At 42.8% G+C, this 25,096-nt stretch overlaps 1 protein-coding gene across 1 annotated transcript; it reads right to left on the bottom strand.

The window, feature by feature from the left end:
* Positions 1 to 13,499: 13,499 nt before the first annotated feature.
* LOC128409916 (methylmalonyl-CoA mutase, mitochondrial-like) lies at positions 13,500 to 22,124 on the bottom strand. The gene is made up of 6 exons (XM_053380455.1): positions 21,936 to 22,124; positions 20,535 to 20,650; positions 18,879 to 19,010; positions 17,373 to 17,520; positions 15,713 to 15,880; positions 13,500 to 13,947 (listed from the first exon to the last, which is right to left on the bottom strand). The coding sequence occupies exons 1-6, from the start codon at positions 22,122 to 22,124 to the stop codon at positions 13,819 to 13,821; spliced, it is 882 nt and encodes a 293-aa protein (XP_053236430.1). The 3' UTR covers positions 13,500 to 13,818.
* Positions 22,125 to 25,096: the final 2,972 nt, after the last annotated feature.

The following is a 25,096-nucleotide window of genomic DNA, read 5'->3' as shown; positions in this document are numbered from 1 at the left end:
AGTGGGTACAGGATTGTGGATTCATATCCACAGAGGAGTGGCTTTTGATTTAATTGTCTCACCTGCTATGGACTATTGAATGCAAAAAAGTGACTAACAGTATAAACTTAATGATGTCTACTCAGAACTAAGTCCTTGTGAATTCCATGGGGCTTACTCTCAAGTAAATGGACGGAGAAGTAATTACATGTAAGAATGCCAGGTAAAACGATGAGACTAATCTCAGAATAATTGCTACCACTAATATTGCAGTAGCATCCAGCGCAATTCTATATACTCAGAAGCAAGTCCTGCTGAATGCAGTGGCTCTTACTCCCGGGTAAGTGCAGTTATGATTTCACCCTCGGGAAATAAGTTTTCCCTTCTATTTTAACCTTATGGTTATAAAGTGGCCATGATAAATGATAAATATGGATTATATGAATCTACAGATATGCATGACTATCCCATAGTAACTAATCTTATAAGGCACAGTGAAGAAATAAGAAATAAGCAGGGGGGTAGGTGCCTCCCTAAATCAAGTAAATAAATAAAAATACTTTGCTAATTGACTAAGAGCACCACAGATAGCTTGGTTCTGCCCCTTACCTACTACGCTGCCTTATCCCGAGTCAAACCACTACACTTCCCAGAAGCGATAGCTTTCCAGGGATTTAGACAGGAGCTTGGCCCACTCTAACTCCCAGGTGCTGAACCTGAGGCTCTCTGCACAGAAAGCAGACACTCCATCCACAGAGCCAGATTGCCCCCCCACAACAGCGCAGGACCAGGGGGTGCAAGCATTGTGGCTCTCCGCCCTTGCCTGGAGGAGTGAAGACCCCCCCTGCCCAAGTAGAGCTGGAGGAGGGAGGGCGAGATGTAAAGGGAAGGATCCAGCCATTGGGGAGGGGGACAGTTAGCAGCAGAGCAGACCCCACCCCCCTGGCCGCGGAAGAGGGGGGGAGCCCAAGGGGACCCCGAGCCACCTTCTTGAGCAGGCACCCCCAAACTCAGCCCTCCAGATGTTTTTGACTGCCATTCCCATCATCCCTGACCACTGGTCTTGTTAGGTAGGGATGATGGGAATTGTAGTCCCAAAATATCTGGAAGCCTGAGTTTGGGGGTGCCTCTTCTGGAGTGTCTCGTCCATGGTCTCTGGGGGTGGGGATGCTGATAGCCAAGGGAGGCGCCCCTGGAAGAACAAGTCAAAGCACCGATGGCCCTCCAGGGATGGAGACGGGAGCTTGCCCCCCCCCCCCAACCCCAGGGGCTGGACCGGAGGCTCTCTGCCAGGAAAGCAGCCCCTCCATCCCCACAGCGCAGGACCGGGGGGGGGCAAGCATGGTGCCTCTCCCCCCCCTTGCCTAGAGGAGTGAAGACCCCCCTGCCCCCCCCTCCCCAGGGCAGCGCTGGAGGAGGGAGGGCGAGAGGCAAAGGGAAGGATGCAGCCGTTGGGGGGCCGTTGGCAGCAGAACAGACCCTTCTGGAGGGGTCCTGTCCCCGGTCTCTCGCCTCCGTGCCGCCCCTGCTGCGGCCCTGCCCGCCTCCCGGGGCCGAGAGAGGAGCGGGGACCAAGGGGCGGAGAGAGCCCAGCAGCCCCAGTCCGTTGCTGGGAATGGGAGTTCTGCCAGGGGGAAACTACCATGCCCAGAATTCTTTGCGGCCAAGACTGGGCTGCTGCCCGCGTGCTTTCAAAATACAGTCTTCATGCAGCCCATGCACGCGCTTCCCTTTTCACACACCTCCCTTACTGTCCTAAAAAAAATAAAATTATCCCCACCTAGCCTGGGGTGGGGATAATCTTTCTCCTTCTAGCCTGAAAAAAAACCCTTGGGCAGCAGAGAGGGAAACATACAAAATCATTTTTTTAAAAAGAGAAGTCTCCCCATTTCTATTCAAGCAACCAGAGCGGAAGCAGGATCCTGCACTGAACGTCCCTGGGTATGTCATCATAGTCAAAAGTGCAAGGGAGAGCAGTGCAGAAAGCGTCTGTCAACCTGCCCTGATTTAGGGACATTTCCCCTCATGTCTCCTCCCACTTCTTAACCTGCATGTGGAAGTTTCTGATCAGAACCGGAATTGTGCACTTGTACAGAGCTCTTTTTCTTATATATCTCAGTGGTGGAAGGAGGAGACCTGCCCTTCCCTCTTTGTTCTCCCAAGCACTGCTGAATGCGTGGTGCCCTCAGAGGCACGATTCATTTTCAGGATTCCTATAGGAAGATGCAGAATCGGAGTAAGGGAGGCTCTGACACTTTTGACCCACCAAACTTCTGCCGTGGAAAAACCATCTCAGCTTTTTGAGTTAGGAAAGGCTATTAAGAATTGTGCTCTTAGACCTAACACGCCTGCTTAAATTTGTGAAAATCAAAGGTGTATAAAATAAATGGTTGAAACTTAGCTCCCCTCTATCATCTGAAGTTGGTTGTAAGGACACCCTGTTGTGTTGTTTATTAAGAGATGGATACGAAATACTAAAGAGTACTATCTTCCCAAGTGATGCAGCCTTGGCCGCTCTGAGCGAGGTTAACCTTTCCAGACCTTTTATTTCCCTGGCAGATACTTGGGCTAGAAACCCCTTTACGCAAACTAGAATGAGATGGCTGTAGCTGTAAGGGACGCGGGTGGCGTTGTGGGTTAAACCACAGAGCCTAGGACTTGCTAATCAGATGGTTGGTGGTTCGAATCCCCGCGACGGGGTGAGCTCCCGTTGCTCAGTCCCTGCTCCTGCCAACCTAGCAGCTTGAAAGCATGTCAAAGTGCAAGTAGATAAATAGGTACCGCTCTGGCGGGAAGGTAAACGGTGTTTCTGTGCGCTGCTCTGGTTGGCCAGAAGTGGCTTAGTCATGCTGGCCACATGACGCCAATAAAGCGAGATGAGCTTTATTTATTAAGCCTTGGCCGCTCTGAGCGAGGTTAACCTTTCCAGACCTTTTATTTCCCTGGCAGATACTTGGGCTAGAAACTCCTTTACGCAAACTAGAATGAGATGGCTGTAGCTGTAAGCAACAGGCATCTTTGAGCAGGCACAGAGTATGCCGCCTGGCAATCCCAGCAGATAGGAGAGGCTTGTTGCCGCCCATCAGCTGTCATACTCTTATGACAGGCTGCCATTCCTCAGGTACTTGAGGAAACTGAGTGGCCACACCTGGCTGGCACCAGGGGAGCTTGAGAACATAAGAATCACAGAATTGTACAGCTGGAAGGGACCCAGCGGATCATCTAGTCCAACCCCTGCAAGGCAGGAATATATGGCTGGCCCATCTGGGGATCAAACCTGCCACCGTGGCAATTTATTTGTTAAGAGGATGGGGGAAAGGGAACAGTTCTTCAAAAGGATCAGAATAAATGTGGCTGAAATTGCGTCCTTGAAAGCACCATCCCGGATTTGGAAAACTGATACCAGGAGCCATAGGTGCAAACAGCATTTATTGTGGGGCAGGCTTTATTTTGGAGGCTAAGGGCAGAGTCGAGTTATCTGTGATGCAATTGGTCAGTTAGTTAAGTATTTTTATTGATTTATTTGATTTAGAGGGGGCAGCTCCCCCCCCCCCGCCTCCCTGGCTACTTCCATGCTACTCCCATCTTGGGTGTGGTGATGCTTTCAAGAAAGCAATCCCCAATATTCATTTTCTTTCTTTCTTTTTATGAACTTTTATGGACTTCCAATCTATATAATGTTTTAAAGAAAGCAATAATATTTTGCTATCATCATAATAGCTTCTACGGATAAATTTGATTCATACTTACCTGTTCTGGCTTGCCTAAGGAGAAAATTAAAAGGTCTATCAGCTTTGAAGACAGGAGCCTGGGGTCGTTTTAGCAACACCATAGCTGTGTAGTAGAAAACAAATAGGAAATGCCTACTTTTATTTTTCTCCTTTCATTGAATTCCAGAAGTCTCAGAACAAGCCCAAATTACCATGCTAGCGTTGAAATAAATGTCTGCCCTGATCAGTCGTGGTTGGTGCCATGGGGCAGAGCTGCACCCTCAATACAGGTGCTGCCGCAGCTTTCCTAGATGGGGCAGCGGTGAGATTGGGGCTGTGAGTGGACACGGGCGGGAGAGCTGGATTGGCTCCACCTGTGTGTCTGCACAGCCCTAACCTCACTCCTCCCTGCCCAGTTCAGGTGAACTGCAGGAATGTGGGTGTCGTGGCTGATGAACACCATGCCCCTTCCTGGTGCACATATTTGCAGCCCTTACCATCTAACACAGGGAATATTCATACGTTTGATTCCCTATTGGCTGGGCCCTGCACCTATGCAGTTCCATTGGCTCTTGCCGGTCTGAAAAGCTCTACCTTAGAGCATTGGGACATGATATTGAAGTGGTGTGTTTAACATTTAATGTTTTATTATGTTTTTGTATATGTTGGAAACTGCCCAGCGTGGCTGGGACAACCCAGTCAGAATCATCATCATCATCATCATCATCATCATGGAATAAGATATTCCTATTTGCATGGGAGAAATGTTGGAGGGTATGGGACAGGTGTAGGAGATAGCTAGTGCTCCGAAGGTGCAGGAACAGCTTCAGCTGGAACCGAAAGGAATAGGCACATTCTGCATATTTATAAAAGTGGAACATGGAAGAAAACCATATGCGAAAACTTAGTTGCGTCCCTTAAGAGGAGCAGGACTTGTGGCTGCTGGTTTTCTCAGGGCCCAGGGGTGCCGCATCACAAGGTTCATTGTGACACCTCCCTCTGCTGGCTCACTGGTCACCAGAGCTCTAGAAGGCCTGGGGATCTCCTATGCTTGGATCATTCTGTGCTTGTGAGAGTAGAGAGAGCATGTAAGTAGGATTTCTTTCAGCATATCGGATCCTCTTCATTGAGGGTCCGCGTTGCGCACAGGCCATAGGTGCAGCCCCCCTTCCTTGGGAGTGGTGGTGTGATCAAGGGGGGGGGCTTTAAAAGGCAGCGGCGCGGCATTGGGGCGGGGGGTTTACCTGGGTTTATGCTGCCAAACACCCGCCCTCGATTTAGGTTTGTGCTTTGGCCTTGCTCTGGACTTCGTTGGTCGCCTGTTTTGGAACAGGGGCTGAGTAGGAATTTTTTCCATTTGGCAAATTGGTACTGGCCTCTTGGTTTTCGCCTACCTCTTAGCAATTGTCACAACTTTGTAAGGTTTGGCGGTTAGGCATTGGCTTAGTGAAATGTGGGGGAGGGGAGGTGCGGCCATCACCTGCCCCTCCAGGTACAAGGGTATTCCGCTAAAGGAATCTGCAGGTCCGGATCTTGTCCAAAGTCTGCTTGGGAGGCTAGGGCCATGCCAGGACCCAGCGGGAACCCCGGGGTGAGTTTCAGTTGGTCACCATTGATGGGGCTCCAGACATGCTGAGAAGCTCCACAGCAAGAATACAAGGAGAAGCATAAAATAAAGGTGATTAAAACCGATTTAATGATTTATGGACTGGAGGAAGGTCGTGGAGGGAAGTTACAATTTTGTTTAGGAAAGGCTGGCCTTATGAAATACAAGATATAATAAAAGAGGAAGATGGTCGATGCTTAATAATTGTAATTAAAACAGAAGGGACAGAAATAGCAACAGTAAATGTCTATGCCCCAAACACTGATGACCATAAGTTTATTCACAATTGCTTTAAGAGATTAAGCTTCCTATCGTATCAGCAGTTGATAATGGGTGGAGACTTTAATGAAATTTTAGATCCACAGATGGATACCACATCAGTAGCCAGGAAAAAAAGGACAAAGGTTAGAGAGACAATTAATAACTATATGATACAGTGGAATTTAGTGGATCCTTTTAATATATCATTCTTAAATGGAAAAAAAACTTCCTTCAATATATAACCCAAGAAACACAAATATATTTTTAAAATAACTACAAATCTTAAACGGCAAGACTGGTGGATTAGGAAGGATATAAAGCTTACATCAGAGGGAAGATAATATCCTTCTCTGCCAACAAAGCCAAGCTGCAAAGATTAAAACAATCTAAAAATTTATTTAAAAACACTATGGGGCGATATGTCAAATAGCCCATCTAATGCTACATATGAAAGAATACAACTAACATTAGAACTGAATAATATACTAGCTCAAAAAAATGAGTTCAGCCTACTAAGTCTAAGACAAATCTATTGGGAACAGGGTGAAAGACCGACAAATATTCTAGCTAATCGTCTAAAACAAAAGAAAGCGAACCAAATTATAATCTTAATAAGAAATGAAAATAACATCGCAGCGACCTCATCAATAGATATCAATAAAGAATTTTTTTAATTCTACAAAAAATTATACGAAGGGCCAGAAAATATATCAGAGGATGAGATGGAGAACTTCTTTCAAGATATCAAAATACCAACTATTGAAGAAGATAAAAAGATATGCTCTCAGCACCCCTAAATATATCAGATATTGAGAATGGTATATAACCAATGGAGAATGGGGAATCACCTGGACCAGACGGTTTTCCTATGGAATGGTATAAAATATTCAAAAATCTACTAGTCCCCAGACTTCTAGAAGTCTATAAGGAAATAGCTCATAAAGGTATATCTGCTACAACATTCAATGAAGCTTTAATAATGATTATACCAAAACCTAACAAAGACCCTACTAAATGTGCAAATTATAGACCAATACCATTAATGAATGTGGATGCAAAGATTTTGAATGTAATATTGGCGGCAAAATTACAAAAAGTTATTCAAGACTTGATACCTAATAATCAAACAGGTTTTATAAAAACAAGACAAGCTACAGATAACATCAGATTAACAATAGATTTGATAAACTTAAACAAAGATGAAGAGGAGTTTATGATATTGCCATTAGATGCAGAAAAGGCTTTTGACAGAATATATAAAGAATTCATAGGTTTTGTGTTACGTAAATTTGGTTTCCCTATAGAATACTGTAATTGGATTAAAATGAGTTATAAAACCCCAACGTCTCGAATTGTTACAAATGGAAGAATTTCGAATTTGATTAGTTTAAATTGAGGAACGAAGCAAGGATGTCCTCTTTCTTCATTATTATTTAATCTCTGCCTGGAACCATTAACAAGAGCAATAATTCAGGATGAGCATATCAAGGGTGTAAAACACAGCAAAGATAAGTACAAAATTGTATTATTTACAGATGATATCCTTTTATTTATTACAAAACCAGAAGATACAATTCCAAAAATAATGGAGAAAATAAAAACCTTTGGCAGAATATCGGGATATTCTATAAATTGGACAAAATCAGAGATTTTACCAATTGGGCCAAGGGCTACATTGTATAGAAACCATCAATTTTGGATATGCAAAGACTTTATTAAATACTTGGGTATAATGATTTCATCAGATATAGACCAAATTGTAAAATTAAATTTGAATCAAATTATAAATGAGATTTCTTTTGATATTGAGAGGTGGGGACCTCTAAACCTCTAAACCTTTGGGGAAAGGTTAATGTCCTCAAAATGAATGTTGTTCCAAAGCTTTTATACATTCTTAGAGGATTACCAATACATATCCCCAAATTTTACTTCCAAAAAATAAATCAACTATTTAGATGGGGTACAAAGCCACCAAAAATATCACTACATAAAATGCAACTTCCAGCTAAGGAAGGTGGCTTTGGTCTCCCAAATCTGGAACTATATCACCAGGCCTACCTGCTGAGTAAGACTAATGATTGGCGATCTAGCAGGAATCCCAATTGGGCTACTCTCGAATATAGTTTATTGGAACCTCTTGTTAGGGTGGACTCAACTCGGCTCCAATTTTATGAAATATCCTATTATCCTGTATTGAACTTTATTACGGCCATTGGCCCATCACACGACAGTTTCCCATACCAACATAATGTACTTAAACCTCCAAATTTAAAACCGCCAAAACTTACAAAAAACAGACAAGAACCAAAGCAAAACAAAAACAGAAGACCAACATCATACATTACAATAAATTTGTAACATAAACATCGCCCTCTACTCATAAATTAGTAGAAGACATCAATGGTGATATCACCTAATTACATCCTAAAACATAGATCATAGTTTAGAGGGATTATCCGAGCCGCACAGGAGTCCGTTTCTCTTCTTTAGGGATAGGACGCTGATCAAGAATCTGGCAACCATGAGTGATCTTAGGGGGTCATCATCATTTAATAGATATCTCAGTTTGGCTTCATTCGTATCATCGGCAATTCCCTTTAGATATTACCTATTATCCTGGAGACTTAAATTACCTATAAAAATTTGGATGAATATAAATAAAAATAATAAGGATGACCCCCTATCAACACGGGACGCGGGTGGCGCTGTGGGTAAAACCTCAGCGCCTAGGACTTGCCGATCGCATGGTCGGCGGTTCGAATCCCCGTGGCGGGGTGAGCTCCCTTTGCTTGGTCCCTGCTCCTGCCCACCTAGCAGTTCGAAAGCACTCTTAAGTGCAAGTAGATAAATAGGTACCGCTTTATAGCGGGAAGGTAAACGGCGTTTCCGTGTGCTGATCTGGTGCCGGTTCGCCGGAGCAGCTTCGTCACGCTGGCCACGTGACCCGGAAGTGTCTGCGGACAGCGCTGGCTCCCGGCCTCTAGAGTGAAATGAGCGCACAACCCCAGAGTCTGTCAAGACTGGCCCGTACGGGCAGGGGTACCTTTACCTTTTACCTTTTGCCCTATCAACATGAGAAATTAACAATATGGGCCAACCCAAAATTAAAAATTGGAAATCAAGTAATAATTTGGCAAAATTGGATGAAAAAATGTATTTTGACATTGAATCAATTAATTAATTGATGAAAATTATAAATTTGTGGAATATAAGACTTTGCAAGTAAAGTATGGATTAACCAGTGAAACACAATGGCAATACATCCAATTGAAACATATGTTGGAAAGGCAGTTTGGCCCTGACGCTATAGCAGCCTCGGAAACACCCATGCTGCTACAAGATTTAATCTCTGCAGCAAAAACAAAAAACTCTACACTTGCACTATATAAAACCCTACACAACAGGAAGAAATATGATTTTGAATATGATAGACAAAAATGGAGTGAAGAGTTGGGGCTCCAGATAACAAATGACATATGGGAGTCAAGTATAAAATCAACAGAAATAGCCTCTATGGATCTAAGACTAAGACTTATTCAACAGAAAATAATATTCGGAGTCCACTGGACTCCCGCAAAACTATACCAGAAGAAAATAACAAGTGCAGACAACTGCTGGAGATGTGGGAGTAAAAATGCAAACTTAGTACATATGATGATTAAATGCCTGATGATAAGATCATTTTGGTGTGAGGTGAGGATATTTATAGGAAGAGTCATAAAAAGAAATTGTTATTTAGCGGAATTAAATTTAATTCTAAATTATATTCTGGAAACGTGGGAGAATACAAGGGGTCAAAAAAAATAATGGATGTACCGTGCTATATAAGAAGCAAAAAAACTTGTTTTGATGCATTGGAAGAGCCGCAAAAAGATTCCATTGAGCACATGGATTGATAATATGGACAGACTAGCTACATACAAATTGCATGTCAATGCAAATTAAGAATGGATAAATATGAAGAAATCTGGAAGGAATATTTAAGCAATAAGGCGTATAATGGTGGGAAGTAGGGGGAGGAGAGAGAGGCGGGGAAATATTGTTAAAAAGGTGTAGTCATAGGTATATCAGTGTATCCAAATCTGAATTGTCAAACTGTGTTACTATGTCTTTTGCTGTATGTGTCTTTTGTGATTGCTGTTTGTATTGAAAAAAATGATAAATAAAATTTAAAAAAACAACCATTGATGGAGCGCCCTCTGTTGGTGGTTTATCTTTCCAGGAGTTATTGCCAATACCTAATCCAGGAATGCCCAAAGTCCGTTTCTGGGGCCTAATCTGGTTAAATCTGGCCCCTGTGTCAGTTTATTTCCTGGGGTAAAATCCTTTAAAAAAACCTCAACAACTTAAACCCTGAAAAAAGCTCAACGACTTTGGTTGGCCCTTTGGTCGGCCCTTCATTTCATCAAATCTGGACCTCTTTGGAAAAAGTTTGGACACCACTGGCCTAAGCCAATACCACTCACATTGCTGTACTCAATCAAGCTGTGGCCTAAATTTTGCCCATTAACCTTCAGAGTCAAATTCTGTCTCAGTGTGTTCTCTTTCTTCTTGGGGGTGCGCCCCGCGGGGCCTTGATGCGCAACTGAATTCTGTGGTGATAGGGAGCTTAGAGGCGTGAATGCAAAAACCAGTTTCGGGACGTGGATCAGGAGAGGACGAACTGTGAGCCCCATTTCTCACATTTTTCTCTTTCCTTTTTAGGCTTTCAAGACTGCGAAGAGCGATTTCAAGGATGGCGAAAAAAAATAAAGTGTGCCCTCTCCCCGAGTCCTCCCCCCCGCGCCCCGCCTGCCCCTCCGCCTTCCCCTATGGACCCCTTTTCAAAAGGACCACAAAGGTAAAACCTTTCAGCATATAGTAGTTGATTCCAGTCCCTGAGATTTCTCAGGAAAGGTCTCTGGATGAGGCCTATTTTGAGCTTTAGATCATCATATCCCATGTGGCTCTTTGTTTCCCTGTAGGCTCCACGGACTTCCTGGCCGCCTCAGGCGAAACAGAAAGAAAGCAATCCTGAAGGTAATGTCTATTTCTATGGATGTGTTCAGAAAGTCTCTCTCTCTGTGTGTGTGTGTGTAAGAAGCCTCTCTAACTGGCAGCCTTCTCTTCTTTTCCTTTCAGAAGAGCTCATCCTGGAAGACCTGGAGGAAGAGGAGTAAGAGACTGGGCGGCATTGGGGCAGCTTTATCAATCGTTAACAGTTCTTGGCTGTTGTAATGTTTTGCTTTTGTGTCTTTCCTTGAAGGTGAAAGCCTGCGGAGATGAAGATGTAGCTCAGCGTTGTCTTGCCGCCCTCTCAGCATGCGCCGCCCCAGGCCAAGGCAATTTGATAGCCCAGCAGTGGAAGCAGCACGTGCCAGGTATTGGGGGAAATGCTGTGGTCCAGAGCATCTCTCCAGGGCTCTGCACTAACTCCCTGTGGCCCTGCTCTGGCAGCGCATAAGGAATGTGTCGGTCCATGTGTGTGACTAGAGAGATGTTTTCAATGGTGGAAAGGTCCAGATTTAAAAAGCTGTGAGCCTCACTATGGGAAGTCAGTCTCTCAGCCTGATTTCCTTCACTGAGAGGCAAAGGGATGGGGATTATGAAGCTAGATCATCACTCTGAGTTCATTGCAGGAAAACCAGGAGAAAAAGACAACAATTTTTAAAATAAAACCTGAATAAATATCTAAGGGAGGAGGGAAGCCAGGAGCAGCCACAACACATATTTTGCTCCTTTATATTCTCAGATGGGGCGCTGCTGAGAGTGCTGCACAGAGGTGTGCTTAGGTTGTACTAGAAATTGGCTTTTAGTAGTGTAGCTCCAGCCCTCTGGAATCCATTCCCAGCTGGAATTAGACAGGTGCCCAGCATCATAATGTTTACGTGTCCTCTTGAAGATGTTTTATTTAGGAAAGCTCTCCCTAATGTGTAACCCAGTAAGTCATCTGTAGGCTCTGTACCATTCTGCCAGCAATTACCATCACCATCTGTTACTTGGGTATAGCCTGGAAGGTTCATAAAACCTCTCATGAGATGCAGAACTTCAACAGGACTTCAAATGCAGCAAAGCTAGAAAAGAAATTGACATTGGTGGGTCTGTGTTGTCGCGTGCAGAGTATTTCTGTATTTTAAAGAGCAATAGGAACACAGTGCTGCTTTGACTCAGACATTCTGTCCCTACAGATTGAAAATTATTGTCAAAATATTGGGGAAATGCCAAAGCACTTATGGATGCTATGGACTGGGCTGTTTGTATGTGTTTGCCTTCATGTATGGTTTGTGTTCCATTTGAGTTGCAGACATTGAGCAACTCCTCTGTTTTTCAGTTGTTAGATTCATTGGTATGAAAGCTTATTGTATTAATGCGAAATAATATTAATATTCAAAATATTTATACCCCACGCATCTGGTTGGGTTTTCGCAGCCACATACATACTGGGGACTAACTTAATGATGAACCTGTATACTGTAAGACTCTCAGATCTTGCAATACATGGGCTCATAGAGGAAGCATGTGGTATATATATATTGCTATTGTATGAGATGCTTTGGTCTTGGCATATTTTCTTCTATAGGACTATAATTTGAAATAGGTGACATTCCATTATGATGTAAAGCATCTGATAAACACAAAGGATGCTGTTCTTAATTTCTTATCCTGATCTTGTGCTATTTTTTACCGCTAGAGGGCTGCTGTACTGCAGAGGATACTGCTTTTGGGTCTTAGGATAAAATGAATGGACAGCCTAAAATAAAAGCAAGAGCCAATTGTTTAAATATCTCTTAAATGTTGAAGCACTAATCCTTCATTTCTCTCTCACCGATTTGAAATAACAGATAGAGAAGGAGAAAATATAAAAAGCCAGCCAGTAACTAATTATAAGTGGTTGTTTTTACAGATGGCTGTACTGATCAGTGTGGGATTCTTCAGCGCATGGACACCATATGCCGCAGTCAGCTTCTGGTCAATATTTCACTCCAGTGAATCCAGTGAATGTTGCCATGTCTTTTTGCTAAATCCTCAACAGCCTACAACCCTTTTCATTTACTATACTTTCAGCGAAACTTTCCGGCGTGAAATTAAGCGCCTCCAGTGCTGCTGTAGCCAGAAAGTTTACTTTAGCACCAAGGATACCACCAATAGCCATGTGTTAGTGATTTGGTCAGGATGGGATAACGCACACATTTCTTTATTCAGAAGGACAGACAGTGGAGAAGTTCCAAATCCATCAGCTGCAGAAGTCTTATTTGAAAAAGTTGCTCCAATGTCCAGATCATGAAGTCTCCCAGGGAAACACTGCAAGGGCAGTAATCCCTAGGAAGTTTATAATAAACTGCTTGCAGGATAATTCTGAGGTCTCTGTTCTTTAAAAAAGAGACCTGCCAGCAAGAAATGAGGAATCTCAAGGAATTTTGAAGACATGGACTAAATTAGAATTTGCTATATTAATAGCTGGTAGAGGAGGTATTTTTGCAATTAAAAGAGATTGTATTGTTAGTGAACTTGGCATTTGATTTTGTGCTTTTGTTGGACTGTATGGGATGCTGAGCTCAGGTGTCAATGATGGAGTCTCAAGAGGCACAGGCGTCTTGAAGAATAAGAAAAGACCTTTGCTTAACAGGCTGTTAACACCTCCCCCTTCAATACTTCTATTAAGGCTGTTGAGCAAGAACCTTACAAAAAAATGGACTTTTCATAAAAGGGTGGCTCTACCCATCTTGTGCATGTCATCTCAGTAAAGGATTCGTGAGGTCACAGAACTGGAAACTGCCCATATCTCCCGTAAGGCCACCAACTTCAGACTCTACAGAGGCTATTGAGCAGGAAAAGAAAAAGGTAGACTACCAGGGGTAGGAATTGGATATTTGTCAATCTGACAAGCAAACAAAGCTAGGGCAACGAGACTGGACCGAAAGGGCAAGAGGCATGTGAACAAACAGTATGAAACAGCAGGACAAAATTTCACCACCTTTCTGTATCAGTAACATTTATTTTAAATTGTAATTTGCATTTCCAAAGATCTGAAGTGTATTTCAGATATAATGGAGTCTTATATGCAAAATTTTAAAATTTACTCATTTCATTTAGATTCTTTGATAGATTTTACATATGTAATAATATTGCAGATAATTTCCTACTTTCTTAGAAAGCATAAGGCAACACCAGACATTGCAGATGATTTCGCAAAAATTCCTTCTTTTTATCAACAGATCATAATGCATCAACACAAACTATAAAATTCACCATGAGATACAAAGTTTGTTATGAGACAGAAGTTTACACAGATTGCTGCCTATTATCCAAGCATTTCTCAATATCTTCAAGAACTTGGACAGCTGCCTTTGGGATTCGGGTCCCAGGGCCAAATATATTGGAAACACCAGAGTCATACAAGAAGTCATAATCCTGTGCAGGAGAAAAACAGACATAAAACATGCATGCAAACTTTGTAAAGTAAAATTCTGCAGAACACATGCTAAAAGAGCAGGGTTTAGCGATGGCAAGTGAGGAGGTGGCGCACATGGAGAAGGGAAAATAACTTAGTACAGTCGTACATCAGAAGTCAAACAGCATCCATTCCAGAAGTCTGTTCAACTTCCAAAACGTTCAACTTCCAATGCACAGCTTCTGATTGGCTGCAGGAAGCTCCTACAGCCAAGTGGAAGCACCGTCAGATTTTTGGCTTCCAAAAGAACGTTCAAAAACTGGAACACTCACTTCTGGTTTTTGATCATTTGGGAGCCAGAACATTCGACTCCCAAGCCATTCGGGAGCCGAGGTACGACTGTATGCTAGCTATGGGGAAAAGCAGTGATGCTGTCACCTGTGCAAACTCTGCCATGTGTGCAAAGTCCTAGTGACTACAGGTTCAAGCAATCTCTGCTCTAGGTGTTATCCTATCTAACATAAAGAATGAAATCATCAAAAGTGGTGAACATTTTCACCTCTGCTCCAAGACAGCCAGAGACTTGTGGCTCTATACGAATCTTTTGCCAGGTTTAACAATTACCGTATACCAAGGTCAAGAGATTCGAAGCAGAAAAGCAAATTCTACCCCACTCCACTCTCCATTTCCCCCTCCAGCGCTTTCTTCCCTTCTTCCTAACTGTTTAAACCAATTCATGAAACAAGAACTTCTACATTGACCACTAATAATGAAACATATGTTCTGGATATTTTCCCACATTTATTATGCTATTTTTGTGATATACAAATGACATAAGAAAACTTGGTACAGTATACAGTGTACCTCCAGTTACGAACTTCATTCGTTCCGGAGGTCCGTTCTTAACCTGAAACTGTTCTTAACTAGAGGTGTGCTTTCGCTAATGGGGCTTCTTGCTGCTGCGCCAGCACACAATTTCCATTCTCATCCTGGGGCAAAGTTCTCAACTTTAGGTAACTCCAGGTTAGCGGAGTTTGTAACCTGAAGCGTTTGTAACTCGAGGTACCACTGTACTCATTTGTATAACATTATTCTTGTTTATAACGCCCCACCACCCCCTGGAAAAAAACAAAATTCTGGAAGAAGAAAAAATTATATACCGTATTTTTCGCTCTATAAGACATACCAGACCACAAGACGCACCTAGTTTTTGGAGCAGGAAAACAAGAAAAAAAATATTCTGAATCTCAGAAGCCAGAACAGCAAGAGGGATCACTGCGCAGTGAAAGCAGCAATCCCTCTTGCTGTTCTGGCTTCTGGGATAGCTGCGCAGCCTGCATTCGCTCCATAAGACGCACACACATTTCCCCTTACTTTTTAGGAGGGAAAAAGTGAGTCTTATAGAGCAAAAAATACGGTATATTCTATGTCAGTAAAGGAAACTAGTCCCTTTTTTCTTCATTTCTTAAAATGCTTATGAATATTTTTAACTTTAAAAAGTGATTTTTAAATTATTTGATTATATTGGCAGTTTTAGAAAGCTTTTGGGAGGCTGCTTTTCAACTGCGTTGTTCTGTGAACCCTAAACCTGTAAACTACAACGCTTTCCAAAATTTGCTGAAGGATTTCCACATTTCAATAGCTAGATGTTACTTTAAAAGCCTTTCAATGGTGTTCATTTGCCTGGAGGAGGAGGAGGAGGAGGAAGTAGATGGAGACCCCACCTCACTGGGAACAATTTAATCATCTCACAACAAGCCATCTTGTGATGGTGGTGCGCAGTACCTGGGGAGGGATGACTCCTCCACACATGACAAGAATGTCTGGGCGGCCAAGGGCATGCAGCTCTTTGAGGAGTTCAGGAACAAGGGTTTTGTGGCCAGCAGCCAAGGTGCTCACCCCCACGCAATGCACATCCGCATCTACGGCCTGTTGGGCCACTTCACGGGGTGTCTAGGAAGAGAAAGCAAAGGAAGTGTCAAACAATATGGGAAAGAAGAATGCATAAAACCTAACACTGCATGCAGACCCACGCTTCTTTTTTCATAGAGAAGAGTGACAAAAAAACACTAGACACCAGCATGCACCGCTGAAGGCTGCTGCTGGCATTTAGGTTAGACAATACAGTGGTACCTTGGGTTACAGACGCTTCAGGTTACAGACTCCGCTAACCCAGAAACAGTACCTCGGGTTAAGAACTTTGCTTCAGAATGAGAACAGAAATCGCTTGGCGGTGACGCGGCGGCAGCGGGAGGCCCCATTAGCTAAAGTGGTGCTTCAGGTTAAGAATAGTTTCAAGTTAAGAGCAGACCTCCGGAACGAATTAAGTACTTAACCCGAGGTACCACTGTATGGGTGCCCAGAAAGTAGAGTACAGAGAGGAACATAGCCACCTAACCCACTGCATCTTCCAACTCGGGAATCTGTAAAATCATCCCAGTACAACATATTCTGGTTGTTACCTTTGGTGTGAACAGGAAATTGAAACAATAGCTGCATGTATTTTTTACAAAATCATTTTACAAATTAATAAATTGCTTAAAAGCCTGAGGCCCTCAAAGCTGTATACAAAAATATATTCAAAAAATAAATAAAACCATTCCTACAGATGACTTACTGGGAGCCTAGAGCTTGCCGATTAGAAGGTCGGCGTTTCAAATCCCCGCAACGGGGTGAGCTCCCGTTGCTCGGTCCCAGCTCCTGCCCACCTAGCAGTTTGAAAGCACGTCAAAGTGCAAGTAGATAAATAGGTACCACTCCGTCGGGAAGGTAAATGGCGTTTTCGTGCACTGCTCTGGTTTCGCCAGAAGCGGTTTAGTCATGCTGGCCACATGACCCAGAAAAACTGTCTGCGGACAAACGTTGGCTCCCTTGGCCAGTAAAGCGAGATGCGCGCCGCAACCCTAGTGTCGTCCGTGACTGGACCTAACGGTCAGGGGTCCCTTTACCTTTAAGGTAAAGGTAAAGGTACCCCTGCCCATACGGGCCAATCGTGTCCGACTCTAGGGTTGCGCGCTCATCTCGCTCAAGAGGCCGGGAGCCGGCGCTGTCCGGAGACACTTCCGGGTCACGTGGCCAGCGTGACTAAGCAGCATCTGGCGAGCCAGCACCAGCGCCGCACACGGAAACGCCGTTTACCTTCCCGCTATAAAGCGGTACCTATTTATCTACTTGCACTTAGGGGTGCTTTCGAACTGCTAGGTGGGCAGGAGCTGGGACTGAACGACGGGAGCTCACTCCACCGCGGGGATTCGAACCGCCGACCTTGCGATCAGCAAGTCCTAGGCACTGAGGTTTTACCCACAGCGCCACCCGCGTCCCTTTACCTTTAACCAACCTTTATTCAAGCATCAGACATTTTAACTGCTAGGAGAAGCAAGCAAGCAAGCAAGCAAGCAAGCAAGCAAGCAAACAAATAAAAATTTGAATGGAAGAGACTAAATACCTGGAAGAGTGGGCCTATATCCACATCAAACCCAAGGTCAGCAAATCCTGTAGCAATCACTTTGGCTCCTCTGTCATGGCCATCTTGGCCCATTTTTGCAACAAGAAGACGTGGTCTCCGACCTTCACGTTCCACAAACTTGTTAACTCTGAATTTAAAATTTGCATTTTTAAGGGTATCTTGACAGCTGTGACTACCACAAAAAGTCTTCTATTTTTAAAGATTTATCTATATTCATTTGAATTCTATTAGTAGTATGGAGTTTTATGTGTATATGGAAATTTTATAATCTCTCTCATTTACCTTCCTTTTGGTAATGATGAGATTGAATCAAATCGGGAACAAAAGGAAAAAACAGGGAATACATTAAAATAACACCAAAAAATTCTAGTAACTCCTAATATAATAGATGCAAAATTATGCTGAGCTTGCTTTATTTATTTCATAAAAGCAATAAAATGAGCAGTAAAAAGAACTAAAAACAACCTTTTCAAAATATTGAAAAAATAAAATCAGCGATACGCTAAACACAGATTAAAACACACATCACTATTCTCTTAGGTAGGTCTCTCAAAACAAGCATGTTTTTACCAAACAGAGTAACAGAGGTGCTTGCCTGATGTCAGTAGGAAAGGAGTTTCCAAATGTAGATGTGGCTACGCTGAAGGATATTATTATTAACAAGTATTATGTGGTACCTGTAACCATGCCAGTTCTGCAGAATGAAGTGGCTGAGTGGGAAAATATGGGTTAAAGCAACCTTGCAGGTGAACTGGTCCCAAGGTGTTAAGGGCTTTATATACTACTGGTAACACCTTGAACGCAGCCTGGTATTTTATCAGGTTCTCCTCATCATCAACAGCCTTAAATTAAAGGCGATGAGTTAATTTTGTTAAATGTCTCGTTTACAATACTTCCCATAACCAATTAATAAATACAGCGAATTTGCAGAACAGATACAACAAACCTGAACAACAAACATAACTTACATAGTAAGGTTGAAAACCCAGCATTAACAAAACAAAATCAACTCATTTTAGACACATGCAAAGAGGTAATAGCTTTAAGGTAATTGTTTGACTTTATAAAATTTGGAAGAACATTTATTAAGTAAAAATGGTTGGCTTATAAAGGGGATAAAATAATGTAATCCCCCAATTAAAAATGGAGAAGATAGAAGAAATGCAGAAATTACAGAGGGCAGTATCAAATGAATACCTTCCATCAGTGCTAGGATTTCTGCCTGTGAGATAGGCTTCCCTCCTCTGCCTCCTGTGCCCCCCTCAATCTACTCCGGAGGGAAGGGGGCACAGCTGACAGGAACTAGCATTAGTGCAGTAAATTTGAGAAGTGTAAGAAATTCTGTGAAATACAAACTACTGTATAGTTTAAATACTCTAAAACTTTGGAAGTGAGATGGGACATACGTTCGTAGCATGCAAAAATTTGTAAGCCTGGTAGCACACCATCTGATTTAATCCATTCCATAGAAACAGCACACCTTACCTGTTGATTGCTTGAGCAATTTCGTCACTCTCCCCAAACTCCTGACGGTAAGCTCCACTCACCATGCGGTCACTGGCTTTGTGTTCACCAAACACCTTTTTCATTGCATCCGTTATTTCACCAACTGTACATCTGAAAAAATGTATGCGGCCCAAACATTAAGGTTGGGTAAACACACCTCAAGAGAAAGAAATAAAAACTCAGCACCTATTTCAATGGCACTTGTCACAATAGTTTCATATTACAATAATCTAAGCATTGCAAACTTAATCTCAACTTTCCGCAATATTGGAAGTTAAAAAAGGTTAGGGACCCCTGACAGTTACGTCCAGTCACGGACGACACTAGGGTTGTGGCGCTCATCTTGCTTTACTGGCCGAGGGAGCCGGCGTTTGTCCGCAGGCAGTTTTTCTGGGTTATGTGGCCAGCATGACTAAGCCTCTTCTGGCGAACCAGAGCAGCGCACAGAAATGCTGTTTATCTTCCCGCCGGAGCGGTACCTATTTATCTACTTGCACTTTGACGTTCTTTCAAACTGCTAGGTTGGCAGGAGCTGGGACCGAGCAATAGGAGCTCACTCAATCGCGGGGATTCAAACCGCTGACCTTCCATTCAGCAAGCCCTACGCTCTGTGGTTTACACCACAGCGCCACCCGTGTCCCCTATCGGAAGTTAGAACAGTGTATTATGTTACGAAAAAGGAGCAATGCAGAAGCGAGCTCCAGGTGGCTGGAATGGTAAACAGGAAGCTGATGTTATTGGAATGTACCGTGGGAACCAGGGACGGTCTATTCAGTGCACTGAGTGCCGGATGTTAGCTCAGAGTGTCACATGACCCTGTACTGGAAGTACATGGGTGGAGTTATCTCTCACTCTGCAGTTGTGATGAGAGTGTACAGACATGTTTTCTCTGTACTGCTGAAAGACAGAAATAAAGACATGTAAATATATTTCTGTCTGTCTCTTCCCCCCCCTGGATATGGGAGGGGGAGGAATGGTGTGTTCTTTTCACGTTGAAAAGGATAGCCGAAGAGACCTCGCCTTGATCCTGCTGGAGAATGCAGCCAGGGAGGTCAACAAGGATTCAAGCCGGGCACCTGGAGGGTGGCCAATTTTCCTCTGGACTGCGCTGGCTCTGCTGGCTTGAATCAACATATTAATGTTCAGTAGAGCTACGCTAAACGCTCCTAGGAGATGCCTTAGGTGGACCCAAAGCTAAGCACATACAATGGGGCTTGTGGACCCTGACTTCCCAGTCATCCTCCCCACAGCAGTCTTGAAATGTTCCACTGAGAATATAAAGGAGCAAAATATTTGTTATGGCTGCTTCTGGCTTCCCTCCCCCCTTAGATATTTATTCAGGTTTTATTTATTTAAAAATTTGTTGTCTTTTTCTCCTGGTTTTCCTGCAAAGAACTCAGAGTGATGATCTAGCTTCATAATCCCCACCCCTTTGCCCCTCAGTGAAGGAAATCAGGCTGAGAGACTGACTTCCCACAGCTTTTTAAATCTGGGCCTTTCCACCATCGAAAACATCTCTCTAGTCACACACATTCCTTATGCACTGCCAGAGCAGGGCCACAGGGAGTTAGTCAGAGCCTGGGAGAGATGCTGTGAACCACCCTTTGGTTAAATGCACAGGATTTTCCCCAATACCTGGCACGTGCTGCTTCCACTGCTAGGCCCAGCAAATTGCCTTGGCCTGTGGCGGCGCATTCTGACAGGGCAGCAAGACAACGCTGAGCTACAACTTCATCTCTGCAAGCTTTCACCTTCAAGGAAAGACACAAAAAGCAAAACTTTACAACAGCCAAGAACTGTTTGCAGCATAATTCTATAGGGCTCCCTGGTTCTGCTTAAGTTGTTCCTTTTATACAATTTGTGCTGTTTTTATATTGCAAGCCACACAGAGAGCTTTGGTTATAGGGTGGGATATAAATAATCAAAGTAAATGAGAAAGTAAGTAATAGAGACTGTTTTGTAAAAAAGAGTTTGAAGAGGACTCATGTAATCAATATTTATTAGAGTACCAGCTTCAATAAGACCTATATCAGTACATCTCCTTGGTGCCAGCAGTTTATCTATCTTGCCATAAATGTCACTCCTGAAACTTAAAGGAACTATCACTCATTGGCTTTGATATAATGCAAACAGATACGCTCTGAAGCCCCCAAATAGGAAACCCTCACAGAGATGCAGATTCACTTGTTTGCGTCTAAGAGGTTCCCAATCAGGGAACTTTGCTGACATCTACTATCATTGAAAAAGAACAAACCCAAGCATTGCACACACATGCCATTATTTATTTCTAAAAATTACACCCTGACCATCAATGCTAATTAATCATCTGTCCAATATGTGTGTGTGTGTTGGGAGGATGAAGTTCAGCCTGCAAACTAAACAGGTTTAGTACAGTTTTCTAACACAATTCTAGCAGTCAACTTAGGAAGGCGGTAACATTTAAAATAAAATGAAGGGTCCAGAAGCGAAAAGCACCAAAGCTTTGTTTATGAAAATCAGGAATGTTCAAAATCAACAATAGTAGTTTGATAATGTATTTGCCTATTCTGGTAAAAAAGCCCAAACAGGATAAATTATTAGCTATATAACCTCCAGCTGTGACTGAAATAAACTACTACCTTTGACTTTGTCAACTGTTCAGCTTCTGAAGTGTTATACTACATTTGTGAGCAATTAAAGTATGTAATTTTTTTAATAGCTATCAACACACAACAACAACAACAACAACCACATATTATTTATACCCCACTCATCTGGCTGGGTTTCCCCAGCTACAAGACATAGATACAGACAGGACAAGAGAGGGGCTTCAGCAAAGAAGGGAGTAGAGAACAGTATTAAAATGCTATTTTCTCTGAGAGAGAGAGAGTGATCATGCAATATGGAAAATGCATATTATTTCAATCGGTCAAAGTGATCCTAAGCATATTAAGAAGTATTCTTAACTGTAATATGGTTTGACACAAATATAAAAAAACACTATATGCTGATTTATAATGTCAATATTACTTCACCTATTAAATCTCTAACACTTACCTTTTTAAGTTTTTCAATCTGTTTGTTACGGACTGAAGTGTTATCAATTGCCAAAACTTCAACAGTCTCTTCTTTTTCCAACTGGTATTTATTCACTCCGACAATCACTTCAGAACCTGGGTATTTCCCAAACGTTAAGGATTTAAAATAAATTTCAGAAACTGCTAACTTAAAACAAGTTTCTATCATCTTGGGTGTGGTGATGCTTTCAAGAAAGCAATCCCCAATATTCATTTTCTTTCTTTCTTTTTATGAACTTTTATGGACTTCCAATCTATATAATGTTTTAAAGAAAGCAATAATATTTTGCTATCATCATAATAGCTTCTACGGATAAATTTGATTCATACTTACCTGTTCTGGCTTGCCTAAGGAGAAAATTAAAAGGTCTATCAGCTTTGAAGACAGGAGCCTGGGATCGTTTTAGCAACACCATAGCTGTGTAGTAGAAAACAAATAGGGAATGCCTACTTTTATTTTTCTCCTTTCATTGAATTCCAGAAGTCTCAGAACAAGCCCAAATTACCATGCTAGCGTTGAAATAAATGTCTGCCCTGATCAGTCGTGGTTGGTGCCATGGGGCAGAGCTGCACCCTCAATACAGGTGCTGCCGCAGCTTTCCTAGATGGGGCAGCGGTGAGATTGGGGCTGTGAGTGGACACGGGCGGGAGAGCTGGATTGGCTCCACCTGTGTGTCTGCACAGCCCTAACCTCACTCCTCCCTGCCCAGTTCAGGTGAACTGCAGGAATGTGGGTGTCGTGGCTGATGAACACCATGCCCCTACCTGGTGCACATATTTGCAGCCCTTACCCTCTAACACAGGGAATATTCATACGTTTGATTCCCTACTGGCTGGGCCCTGCACCTATGCAGATCCATTGGCTCTTGCCGGTCTGAAAAGCTCTACCTTAGAGCATTGGGACATGATATTGAAGTGGTGTGTTTAACATTCAATGTTTTATTATGTTTTTGTATATGTTGGAAACTGCCCAGCGTGGCTGGGACAACCCAGTCAGAATCATCATCATCATCATCATCATCATCATCATCATCATGGAATAAGACATTCCTATTTGCATGGGAGAAATGTTGGAGGGTATGGGACAGGTGTAGGAGATAGCTAGTGCTCCGAAGGTGCAGGAACAGCTTCAGCTGGAACCGAAAGGAATAGGCACATTCTGCATATTTATAAAAGTGGAACATGGAAGAAAACCATATGCGAAAACTTAGTCGCGTCCCTTAAGAGGAGCAGGACTTGTGGCTGCTGGTTTTCTCAGGGCCCAGGGGTGCTGCATCACAAGGTTCATTGTGACATCTCCCTCTGCTCACTGGTCGTCAGAGCTCTAGAAGGCCTGGGGATCTCCTATGCTTGGATCATTCTGTGCTTGTGAGAGTAGAGAGAGCATGTAAGTAGGATTTCTTTCAGCATATCGGATCCTCTTCATTGAGGGTCCGCGTTGCGCACAGGCCATAGGTGCAGCCCCCCTTCCTTGGGAGTGGTGGTGTGATCAAGGGGGGGGGGCTTTAAAAGGCAGCGGCGCGGCATTGGGGCGGGGGGGGGGTTACCTGGGTTTATGCTGCCAAACACCCGCCCTCGATTTAGGTTTGTGCTTTGGCCTTGCTCTGGACTTCGTTGGTCGCCTGTTTTGGAACAGGGGCTGAGTAGGAATTTTTTCCATTTGGCAAATTGGTACTGGCCTCTTGGTTTTCGCCTACCTCTTAGCAATTGTCACAACTTTGTAAGGTTTGGCGGTTAGGCATTGGCTTATTGTGATGTGGGGGAGGGGAGGTGCGGCCATCACCTGCCCCTCCAGGTACAAGGGTATTCCGGTAAAGGAGTCTGCAGGTTCGGATCTTGTCCAAAGTCTGCTTGGGAGGCTAGGGCCATGCCAGGACCCAGCGGGAACCCCGGGGTGAGTTTCAGTTGGTCACCATTGATGGGGCTCCAGACATGCTGAGAAGCTCCACAGCAAGAATGCAAGGAGAAGCATAAAATAAAGGTGATTAAAACCTATTTAATGATTTATGGACTGGAGGAAGGTCGTGGAGGGAAGTTACAATTTTGTTTAGGAAAGGCTGGCCTTATGAAATACAAGATATAATAAAAGAGGAAGATGGTCGATGCTTAATAATTGTAATTAAAACAGAAGGGACAGAAATAGCAACAGTAAATGTCTATGCCCCAAACACTGATGACCATAAGTTTATTCACAATTGCTTTAAGAGATTAAGCTTCCTATCGTATCAGCAGTTGATAATGGGTGGAGACTTTAGTGAAATTTTAGATCCACAGATGGATACCACATCAGTAGCCAGGAAAAAAAGGACAAAGGTTAGAGAGACAATTAATAACTATATGATACAGTGGAATTTAGTGGATCCTTTTAATATATCATTCTTAAATGGAAAAAAACTTCCTTCAATATATAACCCAAGAAACACAAATATATTTTTAAAATAACTACAAATCTTAAACGGCAAGACTGGTGGATTAGGAAGGATATAAAGCTTACATCGGAGGGAAGATAATATCCTTCTCTGCCAACAAAGCCAAGCTGCAAAGATTAAAACAATCTAAAAATTTATTTAAAAACACTATGGGGCGATATGTCAAATAGCCCATCTAATGCTACATATGAAAGAATACAACTAACATTAGAACTGAATAATATACTAGCTCAAAAAAATGAGTTCAGCCTACTAAGTCTAAGACAAATCTATTGGGAACAGGGTGAAAGACCGACAAATATTCTAGCTAATCGTCTAAAACAAAAGAAAGCGAACCAAATTATAATCTTAATAAGAAATGAAAATAACATCGCAGCGACCTCATCAATAGATATCAATAAAGAATTTTTTTAATTCTACAAAAAATTATATGAAGGGCCAGAAAATATATCAGAGGATGAGATGGAGAACTTCTTTCAAGATATCAAAATACCAACTATTGAAGAAGATAAAAAGATATGCTATCAGCACCCCTAAATATATTAGATATTGAGAATGGTATAGAAACAATGGAGAATGTGAAATCACCTGGACCAGACGGTTTTCCTATGGAATGGTATAAAATATTCAAAAATCTACTAGTCCCCAGACTTCTAGAAGTCTATAAGGAAATAGCTCATAAAGGTATATCTGCTACAACATTCAATGAAGC

This window comes from Podarcis raffonei, chromosome 3 (assembly GCF_027172205.1).
Source record: "Podarcis raffonei isolate rPodRaf1 chromosome 3, rPodRaf1.pri, whole genome shotgun sequence".
Classification (NCBI taxonomy): domain Eukaryota; kingdom Metazoa; phylum Chordata; class Lepidosauria; order Squamata; family Lacertidae; genus Podarcis; species Podarcis raffonei.
The sequence above is the reverse complement of the archived record's forward strand: the minus strand, read 5'-3'. Positions and strand labels throughout refer to the sequence as shown.